This window comes from Onychostoma macrolepis, chromosome 16 (assembly GCF_012432095.1).
Source record: "Onychostoma macrolepis isolate SWU-2019 chromosome 16, ASM1243209v1, whole genome shotgun sequence".
Taxonomy (NCBI): domain Eukaryota; kingdom Metazoa; phylum Chordata; class Actinopteri; order Cypriniformes; family Cyprinidae; genus Onychostoma; species Onychostoma macrolepis.
In genome coordinates, this window is record NC_081170.1 from 27,916,068 (window position 1) to 27,931,049 (window position 14,982).

At 38.2% G+C, this 14,982-nt stretch overlaps 1 protein-coding gene across 1 annotated transcript; it reads right to left on the reverse strand.

Annotated features, from left to right (window-relative positions):
* Positions 1-10,057: 10,057 nt before the first annotated feature.
* LOC131522466 (uncharacterized) lies at positions 10,058-14,028 on the reverse strand. The gene is made up of 3 exons (XM_058747970.1): positions 13,732-14,028; positions 12,412-13,062; positions 10,058-10,063 (listed from the first exon to the last, which is right to left on the reverse strand). The coding sequence occupies exons 1-3, from the start codon at positions 14,026-14,028 to the stop codon at positions 10,058-10,060; spliced, it is 954 nt and encodes a 317-aa protein (XP_058603953.1).
* Positions 14,029-14,982: the final 954 nt, after the last annotated feature.

Below are 14,982 nucleotides of genomic sequence, written 5' to 3' on the forward strand. Positions count from 1 at the left end.
AAAAGACTTGTACATTACAGAGTCATTTTTCAACATATCTGTGTTTAAATCTCCACAAATAATAACTTCTAAATCATGGAAATTTGAACAGTCATTTAAAACCCCTTCCAACAACTCATAAAAATCACTCTGGTCAGGAGGACGATAAAGTCACCCAACTAAAATGGGCTTACTCTTTGGTAACAAAATGTCCATCCACACGGCCTCTCTTTGCGATCTCTAACCCAGAATAAAACCTGCTCTGGAGCAGGGTAGCTGTGTAGCTTAAGTTACCATGGTGACAAAACCCACTCAAAACCAACCCATCTTCTTGAGCCCGAAAACTCAAACTAAACGTGGACTTACCTGGGTAAAACTGAAACTAGCTTCGTGCTACAGGTCACTGGTGTTTGCCTGCCACAGTAATGTACTTGTCCATTTTCTTAAAATTTATGCACAAAGCAGAGACAATTGTGTGTTTCTGCTATTTTATGATTCTCATCCTGCAAGCCAAGCCACTGGTTGATGCTGTTTCTGAATGTATCAACCGTGTGTGTGTAAAATCATTTGTTTTTTCTTTGTTTATGGACATGAGATGTCCATATAGAGTTGTTTATAAGAAATTACATAGTTTTGAAGGAGGTCTGGCTGTAAGTTCCTCTTCTTCACTACTCTGTAGTGACGACAAGGGTACAGACATCTTGGACTCATGTTTATATGTCACTCTGAAAAGCGGCCACCTTATTGGTCTAGCGGGAAACACGTGACGCGAAGCCTCATCACTCACTATCAAAATACGATTATGCGAGGAAGGAACTATTGCCGACTTTAAACTCCAATAAAAAAAAAAAAATTAATAAAAAAAAAACAAAAAAACCCTGCAGGATTACACATGGAGAAGTTTTATTTTCTCGCTATTTTTTTTGGAATGAAAAGAATTTAGTGCCCCGTGTATGGGAACGGGATTAAACTAAAAATGGCTTCACCTTATGGCCTAAAAGAGACAGCAGAGAAAGAGCGAGCGCGTCTTCACCTCAGCAGCAAACCAATCTCACATTCTCAAATCTGTAGCACTTATTTTGATGTTAAATCTTAGATCTTTCCTATTCTTGGAACAAAATTAATGATTAAGGTTGATTCAATATTACTAATATTGAAAAAAAAAAAATCCCACACTCAACATCAGCGATAGTCAGTGTTGGGAAGTAACTAGTTACATGTAACAGAATTATGTAATTTAATTACAAAATAAAAGTAATTGTAATCAGTTACGGTTACTTATGTAAATGTTAAGAATTACAAATGGGGTTACATCTGAATTTTTTCACACACACTCCCACATACAGATTTCATTGATTTCTTTTATAAATTGCAGTGTTTAACAGCACACGTTTTACCTTGTCAAAAACAGCTCTGTTCACAGCGACTCATTTCGGTGCATAACTCTTTACATGCTAATGAGCTCTGCTCACCCGGCCCCTCTCTTCTGTGGAAGAGCAAAGGCGATTCGCAAATAATCATAAAAAATATAAAGTGTGAGACGTACTTCTTCTGGAGGTGCAGCTGGATCATGAACAATGGGTACTGATCCATCCTTGAGTTTTAACTTTTTAACAAAACCTGCCTTGAATTGTCCCTCGTTCAGAAAGCAGTATGGAGTAAAATGATTTTTGCAGACATAAATTAATTTAGTGTTTTCTGTGGTGCATTACCATCAAAATCAAAAACTAATCCTGCGTCCTCAGTGGCTCTGATGTCGGGAGAAAATTTGGACTTTTATTTTCTTCTACATCTAACAACAAAACACCTGCATTACTTACAAGACATTTTTGCCGCTACAGCTGCTCGAGCGCGGAGAAAATGACGGACTTTGTACAACTGGCTGAGTGCAGAAATATGCTAATATGGGACAGTACGTCAGCGGTGTGAGGGGTAAATTTTGATAAATTTTGAAAATCAAAATGGCTTGATAATTGAGACTGTTTAGGTTTTTGGGGGATTAAAAAAAAATTGTGAATGGATTTTTATCATTGTAGGGTGGTTATGTCCACACACTGCTAAATCATATTTATATGCAAATGAAGATATTTTGGATCCAATGTCTCCAAAATTAAAATATTATAATCTTAATTCAAGTGATGAAGGATTTCTAAAGTCTGAAAGTAATCAGTGTTGAGTACAACTTTAAAGTTAACCCGGCCTAGTTTACATGTTTGAAAATGATTAACAGTTGAAAACACTATAAATTTAAAAAGTAATCAAAAAGTAATCAAATGTAATCAGTTACATTACTTTAATAAATTAATTGAAAAGTTACACTACTTATTACATTTTAAATAGGGTAACTTGTAATCTGTAACCTATTACATTTCCAAAGTAACCTTCCCGACACTGGCGATAGTAGCCAGTAGCCTACAATGACAAAGTCGCTTATTAAACCCAAATTTGTTTATAAACAGAACGAAGACTGACGTACAACTAAATACAAGGTTTTTGGATTTTCCCCTTACTTCAAATGAATGCTTAGTTTGTGGCTCATTATTATTAATATTAAATGTATTATTTTTATTAATTTGTATTAATTTATTTATATATTTAATATTAATAAAAACAATAAAGTAAAATATTGCAATGACATATTCACTTATTTTAAACTTTGAACTTTTATTAGCCCAACAAAATGAATAAGGATAATATATTTTACCTGCGTTAAAACACAAATAGCCTAAATAATGTAGTGCCCTGCAAAGGGCCTCCAATCTAGGCCCTTGACCGACTTTATCAGACCTTATCAGAATTATTCGGACCGAATCCGACTGGAGCCTGTGTCTTTTCTCACTTCCCCTTTTATACTGTTGCAGCCATTAAAATAGTTCAGTTTTGTTTTTAATGGCAAAGTCATTATATTTATTTTTGTTTCTTTATTAAGTTAATTAAAAAAATATAGCCTCTTTGGAACATTTTTTTTGTTTGTTAAATTCAAGTTTTTGTTTATTAAGTAATGCCAAGCGGCCAACGGCAGACAGTGAGTTGATAGCCTTCTCAAATTATCACGACTTGCCTAAAATACAATCTATAGATATTAGGGATGGGAAGTTTCCCAGATTCGCTCGGTGCATCGGCATAAAAAGTTAACAATGCGATGCATCGGTTTAAAAAGTGTGCATCGGCTACAAGTTGTCATTTATATTGCGATGCATCATTTCTAACATATTTGAAATTGCATCGGTAAAAAGTTATTTATTTATATATAATTACTAGTGGATGCGCTATACTTTTATTATTTAGAAAGTGACTCTGTGACCAATATTTTATATGTAGATTGATTTCTCCTCACTGCTGCATGGATATGACGAATCACAACACCATGGACTTGAAATAAGCTAACAAATCAATCGGGACTATCGGTTCCATAAACGACAAATTAAATTCACACAATCTCACTAATTTGTGCACGCTTATTCTTAAGCAGCCTTCAATGTTGATCATGGATCAGATCGATCCACTGTGGCAAACAGCGAATATATCTGTGCTGTTTAATGCATTTGAGAAGTTTTGTTTTCCTCAGTGCATAACTGACATGTCACAGGTATATTTTTCATCTGTAAATGTTAGAAAGTCATGGAAATATATCTATTTTGCTGTCAGGAGTGAGCAAGGCTTATGCAAGTGAATGAGCGCTGCTGCGCGCATTCGCGCTAAACAGACAGAGCGCAATCGAGTGCAATTCTGAGTAAAATATACATTTTGCTAAAATATTTGTTGTTGGACATTAAATGTGTCTTTTGTGGAATTTTAAACCTGCATGTAAGTGTATTTTTATGATTGCAGTAACTGTAAAGGAGTGATTGGAAGGCATAGGATGGATAGTGACATCACTGCCCCATTTTGTATTTGTTATTTCTGAGGACTGGAAATAGAGACAATGTAAATTTGAATGGAACCAGCACAAATCGAGCACAAATGAATGGCACCCTTTTGTAACTATTTAGATTGCATGGGGTGGAGAGTGACGTCACTGGTCGTGAAAAAAGAAAAAGTTTATTTTCGTTATATAAAAGAAGTGGTCATAGTTACAGGGTTTCTTTTAATGGCACAAACCAGCACAAATCGAACACAAATGAACGGCACCGGTTTGGAGAGATTTGGACGGCATGGGGTGGAGAGTGATGTCACTGCCTCGAATTCTGTTTGTTATTTCTAAGAAGGGGAAATATATTTGATGTTCATTTCAACGGAACAAATCAGCACTAATCAAGCACAAACGACTGTCACCAGTATTGTGTGATTTAGACGAACTGGGGTGGGGAGTGACGTCACAGCTCCAGAAAACATTTTGGTTATATCAAGGAAAATAGATACAGCGTTTGTTTTTACGGCACAAACCCAGCACAAATAAACTGTGCTGATTTGGGCAACATGAGGTGGAGTGTGACGTCATACAGTCAAAAAAATAATGTTTAACACAAATGCACAAACGTTCGTTTTTGCAGCACAAATGTAAATACCACTTCAGGTGTAGCTTCTGTGCCACCTCTCCAGTGCAGAGATGGATTTTGTATGATTTCATTTGATTAGTAACAACCCTATAATGTCTTAATATTCTAATTGAATTTATTGAATAAATGAAAGGGGACACATAAATTTAAAAATATTAGAAAAGTTTCCTTTAGAAGGGTAAAAAAGTCCCTGGCAATCAATTTAAATATCACTCCTAAAGGAAAAGTTTCTGTCACTGCTTACACATTTGGGGTTATTTTTCACTTTTAATCCTAGCTTCACTGTAACTTGCAAAGTGTCCTCCTTTTTGGTGTCATAGAAATTTTAGGAAACTTTAAGCATTTTCAAAACATAAGAGATTCTGCTTCCAAGGGTGAGAGGCATAGAGTGAGAAAAACCATGATCATTGCCACCACAGCACATCCATTTGTGTAAGATAACTTTTAGATATTGCCAATCAGCTGGAATGAAAGCACAACAAGAAGTTCGTATTGGATGTTTGAGAGGAAAGCAGCCTTTTTCATCAGCCTCTCTATAATCCTTGTGTTTCTCTCTTCATCTGTCTGCCTGCAGATGAGGAGAGGTGGCTGTCACTGTGTCTGATTAATGACCCGTCGGAGGCATGTCCAGCCATATTAGGGCCCTATGTATCTAGCAGCGTCTGAGTGGGGCAAGGGGCTTTGTTCTGGGAGGAAATTTTCTCAGCACCCTACCGCCATGTGCTACTGAATAGATAAAGATTTATTGTCATCAAAGGCCAGATTAAAGTGCACAATGCTGACATTGATTTTTACAAAGAAAAATGCACATTTTGGGAAACCCATTTTAAACCCCAGTTGAGATATGATCAGTTTATTTGGAAAGGGATAATATGGAATCTTCTCCCAGAATTAACTTTGAAAGAAGTAAATTGTAAATATTGATTTCTGAAATGAACTGTCAATCTTGGTTGTGCCAGATTATTATTCCTGTCATCAAGCTCAACCCCTGGTGACAATGAATTCAGAAATGCTGACAAAGTGGACTGTATAGGATTTCTGTTAGGAGCAGTCAAGCCTGCCTAAACTAGAGGTAATGGCCGTTCAATTTGATCAGATAATGGAGATCTTATCAGAGGCAAAAAAAAATCAAATAAAAAATGAAATTAACCGTGTCTCTAAATCAGTATCCCTGCTCTTATCCGAGCAAAAATCATCTGAGTGAAGCAGAGTGATTTCCATTATTTCAGGTCACTTCATTACGGAAAGGAACATAGGAGCCAATAGCTTGCAAACAAAGTGGGCATTTTCTGGCTTACACCGGGGTCGAGTGTGAGGGGCAGTGTGATAGGCTGCCTGTGTGTCTAGGGTTATCCTATTACCACTTAAAAGATATGGTTAAAGGCATCAAATCTCACCTACTTTTTTATTCTTTATAACTCAACCACACATTGTCAGTGTATTTTCAGGCATCTGACTTTTCTCTTTTCTGAATATTTTCCTTATTTACCAAATTATTTTTAATTATTTCATTTTAATTTACCAGATTTCCTTCTTGCTCTTTTAAAAATAGAAGACCATCAGTTTGTGGATGGATTCCAAATTGATCAAATATATCATGTTAAAGTTATCATGTTATGTATCATATTATAAAGCTTTATGATGATGATTCTGATGATGATTAATGTTAATATTAATACTATAGTGGCAGTTCCTCTGGATCAGTATATGGACACAATCTTTTGGATATCAGACCAGATTTTTGTAAACACTAGGCTACACTTCTTTAATTGTTCACTTGATCTTGAAATAATTTGATGAGGCATTTTTAAGTTCATATTGAAATAACTGACTCTTTATTGCGCACTTTGGTATCTTGGCAAATCTGAGTAGAATTAGATATTCTGAAACTGGAAACCCTTTCCCGTCCTGTATTTTTTTCTCCTTTCCCATTAAATAGGATATTAGGTATCTAAGATTACTATAAAATACCTTTAGGAAGTAAATATATTTTAACCAGTGTTGGGCTAGTTACTCAAAGAATGTAATATATGACTCATTACTAGTTACTCCTTTCAAAAGTAATATTGTTACTTTACTTATTACTTTCTGGCAACAGTAATTAGTTACACTACTAGTTACATTACTTTTTCTTCACACCCCACAGAAGTTGTAACTGTGTATCTTCCAGATAAAGTTCTTCTAGAATGTTACTAACAACATATTTCTGCCTCATTATTTGACCAAAATCCACATTGGATCACAGTCAGAAGTTATTACAAACACTCAATAGTGATTGATAGTGGCATTCAAGAGAAGTGTTGTATTAATCTCATTGTCACGTGTAGCTTGAAGTAATTTTTCCTTTACCCATATGCGATTAAATTTCGTTATGTATTTGATCAAATACATAACGAAATTTAATCGTTATGTATTTGATCAAATCACATGAGTTTGTAAGAAACTGTTTAATTTTCCAAAAATATTTTTAATTATATTAATATAATGTACCACATGCTGATCAGAGGGATGTAATGCCAGAGTAAAGTAAAGCCACAACTTACACAACAGATCTTTTTTCCTGACAAAATCAATATAATGCAATATTTCTATCTGCTGAATGTAAGCTTTTCCATATTCCAAGCTTGCCTGCTGCACTGGGGACATCACATGCATGTGCGAGTCATGAAAATTATGAAAATAAATCTAGGAATTATTTGATTGTTGAATTTTAAATCAGCGGGGTTGAGGCATCAAAAGTAACTAAATAACTAAGCTGTTTTATGTAAAGTAACTGTAATATTATTATTGAAATCTTATTAGTAATTAGTTACACTACTAGTTACTGCAAAAAGTAATATTATTACAGTAACTAAATTACTAGTAACTAGTTACTGCCCAACACTGATTTTAACAGTATTACTTTTATTATTATTATTATGCAAGGCAAAAGGGGGAAAAAACTGTGATTCACCAAATAATGTTAAAGGTTGCAAAACTAGCAAACTGTTAAGCTATCTGTTGTCTTAATAATATGTTTTTGTCTTTATGTTCCTTCAGTCATTATATTTTGTTTGCATTTATTCTACTACAACAAATTCTGGATGCATTGTCCTGGAATGGAGTAAGTTGTACGACTTTGAGTCTCTCTTGTTGTGTAGCCCATTTTTGCAAAGAAGTCTTCACTGTCCATTATTTGCATGAGTGTCCTCTGAATGAGAATATGAATGATATTATTATATATGATTATATATGATATATAATTGTTTGATATTTTCTTGATGCATAACATTAAAGGTGCAATAGGAGATCTCAGAAAATGCTAACTTTAGCCTGATAGCACTGAAAGCGAACGTCCCACCCTCCCTGCAATCGCCGTCCAAAGCCAAGCCCCCTGAACGCACATACGCTCAAAGAGCAGAATACCAGAGACAACATAAAAATTACTACAATAGGCTACATCAACGGGTTCCAATTACAGTCCTTGCGCCCTCCCCGCTCTGCACTTTTCATATGTATATCTTATCACGTCCGACGGTTGTTCTGTTCGACCGTAATAAGTGCCCTGCGAAGTGGACATCACCAGGTATTCCGCCATGATTCCAGTTCAAAGCGTATGTTCCATACAAAGGGCATTAAAGTGTGCGAGACGTGAATTTAAATTGTATTTATTTACAGAGGTATATTATGTCACACTTCTCTATTAAGTTTCGTCTGTGTGTGAAGACGCTGCGCAGCTGAACATTGCTGAGGCATGCTGGGAGGCCCGGTCACACTTCCTGTGGCCTTAGGGGTGTCGGGGAGTCCTGCTTTAGGCTGGGTGGTGTGGGAGCATTTGGGGTCCTCCACAGCAGGGGGCTGGTTGGACACATCTGCAGTGGTCATTTCACCCATAGAGGTGGTAGAAGGTTTAGGGGGATCACTTACCTGAAAAAGAGAATGATACAGATATGATAAGACATCTTCACACAACAAATGTGACAAAGAAATCACATTTAAAGTGTAAAGTAAGGCTGATTCGGCTGACAGAAAGCAAGACGTATACTAATATATTATGATTAGAGCAAACTCTAAAAAGGCTGTGACACCAGGAGTGAGGAAGGAACATTTTTGCACTACTGGATCTGGTTTAACTCAATGTCTAAAGAAAGAAGCACAGGCATTAAGTTGAGTGAAGCTATCATTCTGTACTTTGAGCAGTCGGGATGGCATTATCTAATGTGTTAGCACAAACATAAGCGTATCCATGGCTGTCAGATCTGGCTTAAGTCTCAGTTCCCAAACATGGCAGTGTCTACATAGGAAACACATGCTAGCAAGGCCACTATTCAGCTTCTATTTCTAAAACAAAAAAACCCAAAACAAAACAAAAAGCACACATACAAAATAAAAATAAAAATTCTCTAAAAACAAACAAACAAAAAGAAACAAACACACAAAAAAACAAAAAAGGAAAACAAAAATAAAACCTTCTAAAACCAAACCAAAGCACAAAAAGTTTAAATTAAAAAAAGTAGCAGACACACACAAAAACCAAAAACAAACATAAAACCTTACAAAACACACAAAAAAACAACAACAATGAAAACAAAACTAAATCATTCTAAAACCAAACCTATATATATATATATTAAAAAAAACAAAAAACAAAACACACACATACACATACACACAAAACAAAATGAAAAAAAGACCTTTGAAAAAAAAAAACCCCAAAACAAATGAGAATTTAGCTTTCATACCCCTGTGAGTTTATCCAGATTGTCTTCCAACACTTTTACAGTGAAGAAAAATGCTTGCTTTGCCAAAACTTGTCGGTCCACATCTCTTAATCCGTGAGTGAATGTTCTGAAGTGAAATAAACTTCAACGGATTTCCCCTGCTCAGGGAGTAGAGAGCAATGAACACTGTGAAGGGAGCATGTCAATCGGAACACAGTTCATGCATGGAGCTCACTTCTAATGAGCTGGTTATCTGAACTGAGTGTGTTAACTAAGCGAGACATGCAAAGTATGCAGAGCGGGGGACGCGAGGACTGGAATTGGGAACCGCTGGGCTACATCATATGTCATTCACTGGTGAGAAAACTTTACTGCACAGTTAGTAAAAGTATTACAATACCAGGAAGGAAGATTGGGTTGTTGATGTTTGCCTGCCATTCCTGCTCTGTCCGCACAGCCTGCGTGAACACGCTGATGACGTATCCTGTCTCCGCGAACAGGGTGCACAGAGGTATGCAAATACATACGTTGACAGGCAGATAGGAAAGCCAATCCTTCCACAGAATATATAAATACATTTAGACCACTTAACTTAATGATTGCTATCAGAATGTGAAGAGACTTTCAACCAAAATAAGACAATCACCTATGGCACCTTTAAGAATTTAATTAAGAATTTTCATCATTGATTTTGTCATAATATTTAATTATTCTTCAGGGCAGAGTCCTAACAAAAATGTTCATACAAATCATAGACATATGTAAACCGTATCAACAATAAATTGCAAATATGTTCAGCATTCTGCAACAAATATTTTAATTTTCTATTTTAATTCATAAAATGAGCAGGGTATATTTATATTTAATGTAGCCTACTCTCTAGCTCTACAGTGCCCCACAATTGTTCAAGGGTTAATTCACCCAAAAAATAAAATTAGCCCTTGTTTTACTCACCCTCAACGCATCCTAGGTGTATATGACTTTCTTCTTTCAGACAAATCCAATCGGAGTTATATTAAATATTGTCCTTGCTCTTCCAAGCTTTATAATGGCATGGGTGGGTGTTTTTGTTCAACAGTCCAAAAGTAGTCAAATAAAGCGCATCCATCCATAATCTTGCATTCTCTTGCATGCCTCACACGGCTCCGGGGGGTGAATAAGGTCCTCCTGTAGTGAAGTGATGCATTTTTGTAAAAAAATATCGGTTTTGTGTAACTTCCGCTAACTGTCATACGCATGTTCATGAGAGACTGTCTTTCCGGTGGACATAGGCATAGCACATGTGCATGTGAGTCTCGCGTAAACCAATGTTTGTTTACAGGAGCAAGGAAGCAAAGTTTTCTTACTTTACCAAAGAAAAAACGGTCTCCTCTTGGCTTACATCGAAATCCTCTGACATTTTTCTTTACAAATCCTCATATTGTACTTCTAATTCGTGACCGGCATTTTGTTTTGTTCTCTCTCCGTTTTAACATGGATGGATGCGCTTTATTTGACTACTTTTAGACTGTTGAAAAAAAAAAAAACACCCGCTCATGCCATTATAAAGCTTGGAAGAGAAAGGACAATTTTTAATATAACTACGATTGGATTCGTCTGAAAGAAGAAAGTCATATACACCTAGGATGACTTGAGCATGAGTAAAACGTACTAATTGTAGCGTATCAGAGCAAATCAGACAATTTTAGATTTGATCAGATTGGTGTTGAAACAACCCAAAGAACAAATTCCACAAAGAGGCCCAGGATAACAAGACAACGTCATAAATCTGTCCACGATACCCTGGCGCAACGGGTCTGAAGGAAATCCACCAACTAACAGTTTTGAGCCACTCAATCACAGCATTAAAACAAAAGGAACACTTATTGATAATTCCAACTCAGGTAGGAGTTTGTCAAATTTGGGGCAACTAACCAAGATTAATGGTCAAAGAGACAGCACATCATGACCATCAAATGTAAATCCATGATGGAAATCATGAGGTAAAGACTTCCTTGGGTGGTTTCCCCCACTCAAGACAAAGACCAGGCTCCTTCTAGACCTTTTGACCATTGTTCCTCAAAGAACACGTCCTCACTTCACAGAACTGCACAGAGACTGCCTTTACATATATATATGCACCTAAATGATGCCAAAAGGACTTACTAGCAACTAATAATTTCTATAACTCCATATTATGTATGTAACCCACACAATTGAGTATCATGTCCTAATCACTCATTGTGTATGTCTTTTGAATAACTATTGGACAGTTTATAGGTTTATAGTTGTGTTTGTTATGCACATGCTTGAAAATCTATGCTTAAATCTTTTCTATCCATTAATTCTTTGTAAAATATATTACATTCTTGTTAGACATCATGTTCGAATTATACTCTGCAAGAGCCCAACCATTGGCTTTTCAATATGTCACCTCGAACGACTACTGGATTTCCAGCCAATCAACAAACTTGGGAAATCCCTTTCTGCAATGATGACAACAAGGGAATCCCCTAAACAAGCAATGCAAGTACCTCCAGATTCTAGCTGAACTGGTGCATTTAATATAAATTTTAACCTCACCGAGGAACTCAATGTGGGGGTTAATTAAATTATTGATGGTTATTCAGGTCTATGCAATTGCACATATTGCTATAAACTTGAGATTTCACATTTTCACGGTCTTAAACTCATTCTTTCCTCACTTTCTCTCTTCCTGTAACTTGTGTGAATGTGTGAGTGAGAATGTTTATGTGTTAGATTAGTTTATATTGTCTTAAAATTATCCAATAAAGTCTTATTTATATTGAAAAGAGCAGTATGTTGTGTATTGTGCTTACAAGTTAATGTCTTAAACTGCCAATTTTGTCACTGTGCTAATTATTAATAGTGTTTTCACTATATTTTGGATTTTAATATCCATTGCAGAGTTGATGTTATACGTCTCGTTTAATGAATCGCTGGCATACTCAGTGATCAGCCGTAAAACAATGATTCTGTCCAAATTCCTTTTAAAATTATGTAGGATATCAGAGCGAATCAGACAATTTAAGATTCGATCAGAACATCGAAACATGAGGAGCCGAAATTCCACAGAGGCCCAAGAAAACAGGATGTTCGTCATAAATCTTTCCACCATACACTAGAGCCAGCCAGTCTGAAGCAAGCCTCTTTCACAGAACAGTTTGCAACATTAAGATAAAAGAATACTTATTGATAAGTCCAACGCAGGAAGGAGATGACGCCCTATTTGCCATATTTCTAGAGAGAAGAGCGGCACCACCCCAGGAGGGATGAACACCATCTCTTTTCAACAGGTCAGGTCTGCCCCAAAAATTCTTCCAATTGTCTATAAAGCCTATGTTATTTTGCGGGCACCACTTAGACATCCAGCCATTAAGTGACGACAGTCTGCTATGAATCTCATCGCCACGGTAAGCAGGGAGCGGACCAGAGCATATTACAGTGTCTGACATCGTACTTGCAAGTTCACACACCTCTTTAACATTATTTTTGGTGATCTCCGACTGGCGAAGTCGAACATCATTAGCGCCGACGTGGATAACAATCTTACTGAATTTACGTTTAGCATTAGTCAGCACTTTTAAATTTGCCAAGATGTCAGGCGCTCTGGCTCCCGGTAAACAATGGACTATGGTGGCTGGTGTCTCTATTTTCACGTTCCGTACAATAGAATCGCCAAAAACTAGAGCACTTTCATCAGGTTTCTCAGTGGATGCTTCACTGAGTGGGGAGAACCTGTTTGATGTTCTGATCGGAACGGAAGAGTGGTGTTTTGACCCACGACTATGCCGCCTCACTGTCACCCAGTTGCCCTGCTGCACGGGCTCAACCGAAACCGAACAATGTACAGGACTCCCTGAGCTAGTCGCATCCAAAGCAGTATTTACTGTCCTCAACTAAAGTTTGGATGCGTGTCTCTAGTTCTAAAACCTTCTCTGTCAGCCTAACTATTTCCCTGCATTTATCACATGTGAATCCCTCGCTGCTGACAGAGACAGATAAACTATACATGTGGCAGACAGTGCAAACAACAATAGCAGGAGAAGAAGCCATTACTCACCTTGATTGATGAATGATACCAACTTAACTTACCACTTACCACTGTTGTTTGATGAGCTCGTGAAAAACGGAGCGAGGAAAAAATAAAATAATAATAGGCGCGAATGCAAATGGAACCGCGAGTGACAAGCTAACGGGCTAACAAGCTGCACTCGCGGTTTTTAAAGGCAAACGATCAAATTAATTTAAGCTATCTTCCTGTCCAGTTCCAGTCAAAGACTTAATTTTCGAATTTTCTGCCTGTCCAGTTTTGATCAGGGACTTGACTTATGGACTGTCTATCCTCTCAGCTACCACCAGGGAAAAGATTGATTAACTTCCTATGTTCCCTGCCTCGGTTCTTGAGTCCGTACATGCTCTCTCTATCTTTTGTGTCTCAGTTTTCCCTAGATCCCAGTTTCTACCAGGGGTTGCTCTTCCGTCTGCTCCGCCCTGGTGGGCTCCAGTCTCGTCTGCTCCGCCCTGGTGGGCTCCAGTCTCGTCTGCTCTGCCCTGGTGGGCTCCAGTCTCGTCTGCTTCGCCCTGGTGGGCTCCAGTCCCATCCGCTCCATCCTGGAGGGCTCCAGTCTCATCCGCTCTGCCCTGGTGGGCTCCAGTCTCGTCTGCTCTGCCCTGGTGAGCTCCAGTTCCGTCTGCTCCACCCTGGTGAGCTCCAGTTTCGTCTGCTCCACTCTGGCTTCCTGCTCTGCTGGTTCTGCCCTGGTTCCCTGCTCCGCCTTGGTGCCCTGTTCTGCTGGCTCTACCTCAGTTCCTGACCACTCCACTTCGACGTGGACCTGGCCCTCCATCCCTCCCCCTGTTCTGCCTCTGCTCCACCACCCTCCAGGATGGTATGCTTGTCTCATATTTTAGAGCAGTCAGAGCTATTTTTGAAAGATATCAATTAAATCTGTATGTGGGTGTGAAACAACATAATCAGATAACCCTTTGTAATCATTAACGTTTTCATGAGTAACTAATTTAATTACACATTGTTCCATAGTAACTGTATCCGATTACATTTATTTTATTGCACTGGAGGGTGCTCTGGAGGAGCGGGCACTGGAGGGGCAGAGCTGGTTAACTTGGGGGACTCAGGAGACGGAGGGTTGGATGGGACCAGCAGAGGTGAAGGAGACTCCGGAGACGTAGGAGGGCTGGACGGGACCAGCAGAGACGAAGGAGAGCTGGGCTCCGCGTTAAGCTCTGTGACTTGAGTGGGCTCCCTGTTGAGCTCTGGAGCGGACTCTGGAGCGGACTCTGGAGCCTTTATTGGACTGTACTCGGGAGTAGAAGTCAACTCTGGACGGAGTTCGGGGACATGAGCAAAGTCTGGGTTGAATTTGGGGACTGGAGTCAATTCTGGGTTCCAAGACATCCCCTCATATTCCACCAGCACTCCCAGGGGCAATGGAACATAGTTGATTATACCCTTAAAATAGACTGTATATCATCATATACAATATATTTTAAGGGTATAATCAACTATTTTCCATTGTCTAGTCTTTAATAAGCAAACAAAAATCACAATAAATTGTAATATCGAATCGCAATAGTGACTGCTAAGATGTGTTATTTTATTAATTTTTTTTCAATTGCTAACATAAGACCAGCGGCCCACTGGTAGCAGAGTTGGCGGCCCACCGGCGGACGCCACCCGCGGTTCACCGGCGTTTTGCTCATCGTTATTCCAGCGGACCACCAGCGGCAGCCACCGCTTTTCCGACAGCAGTCCGCTGACGAGCCGCTGTTTATAATTACTG

Coding starts and splice junctions, on each gene's coding strand:
- LOC131522466 (XM_058747970.1), bottom strand. CDS start 14,028: ATGGAGGGCCAGGTCCACGTCGAAGTGGAGTGGTCAGGAACTGAGGTA. Junction 13,063..13,731: donor CGAGACTGGAGCCCACCAGG/GCAGAGCAGACG, acceptor AGGACAGTAAAT/ACTGCTTTGGATGCGACTAG.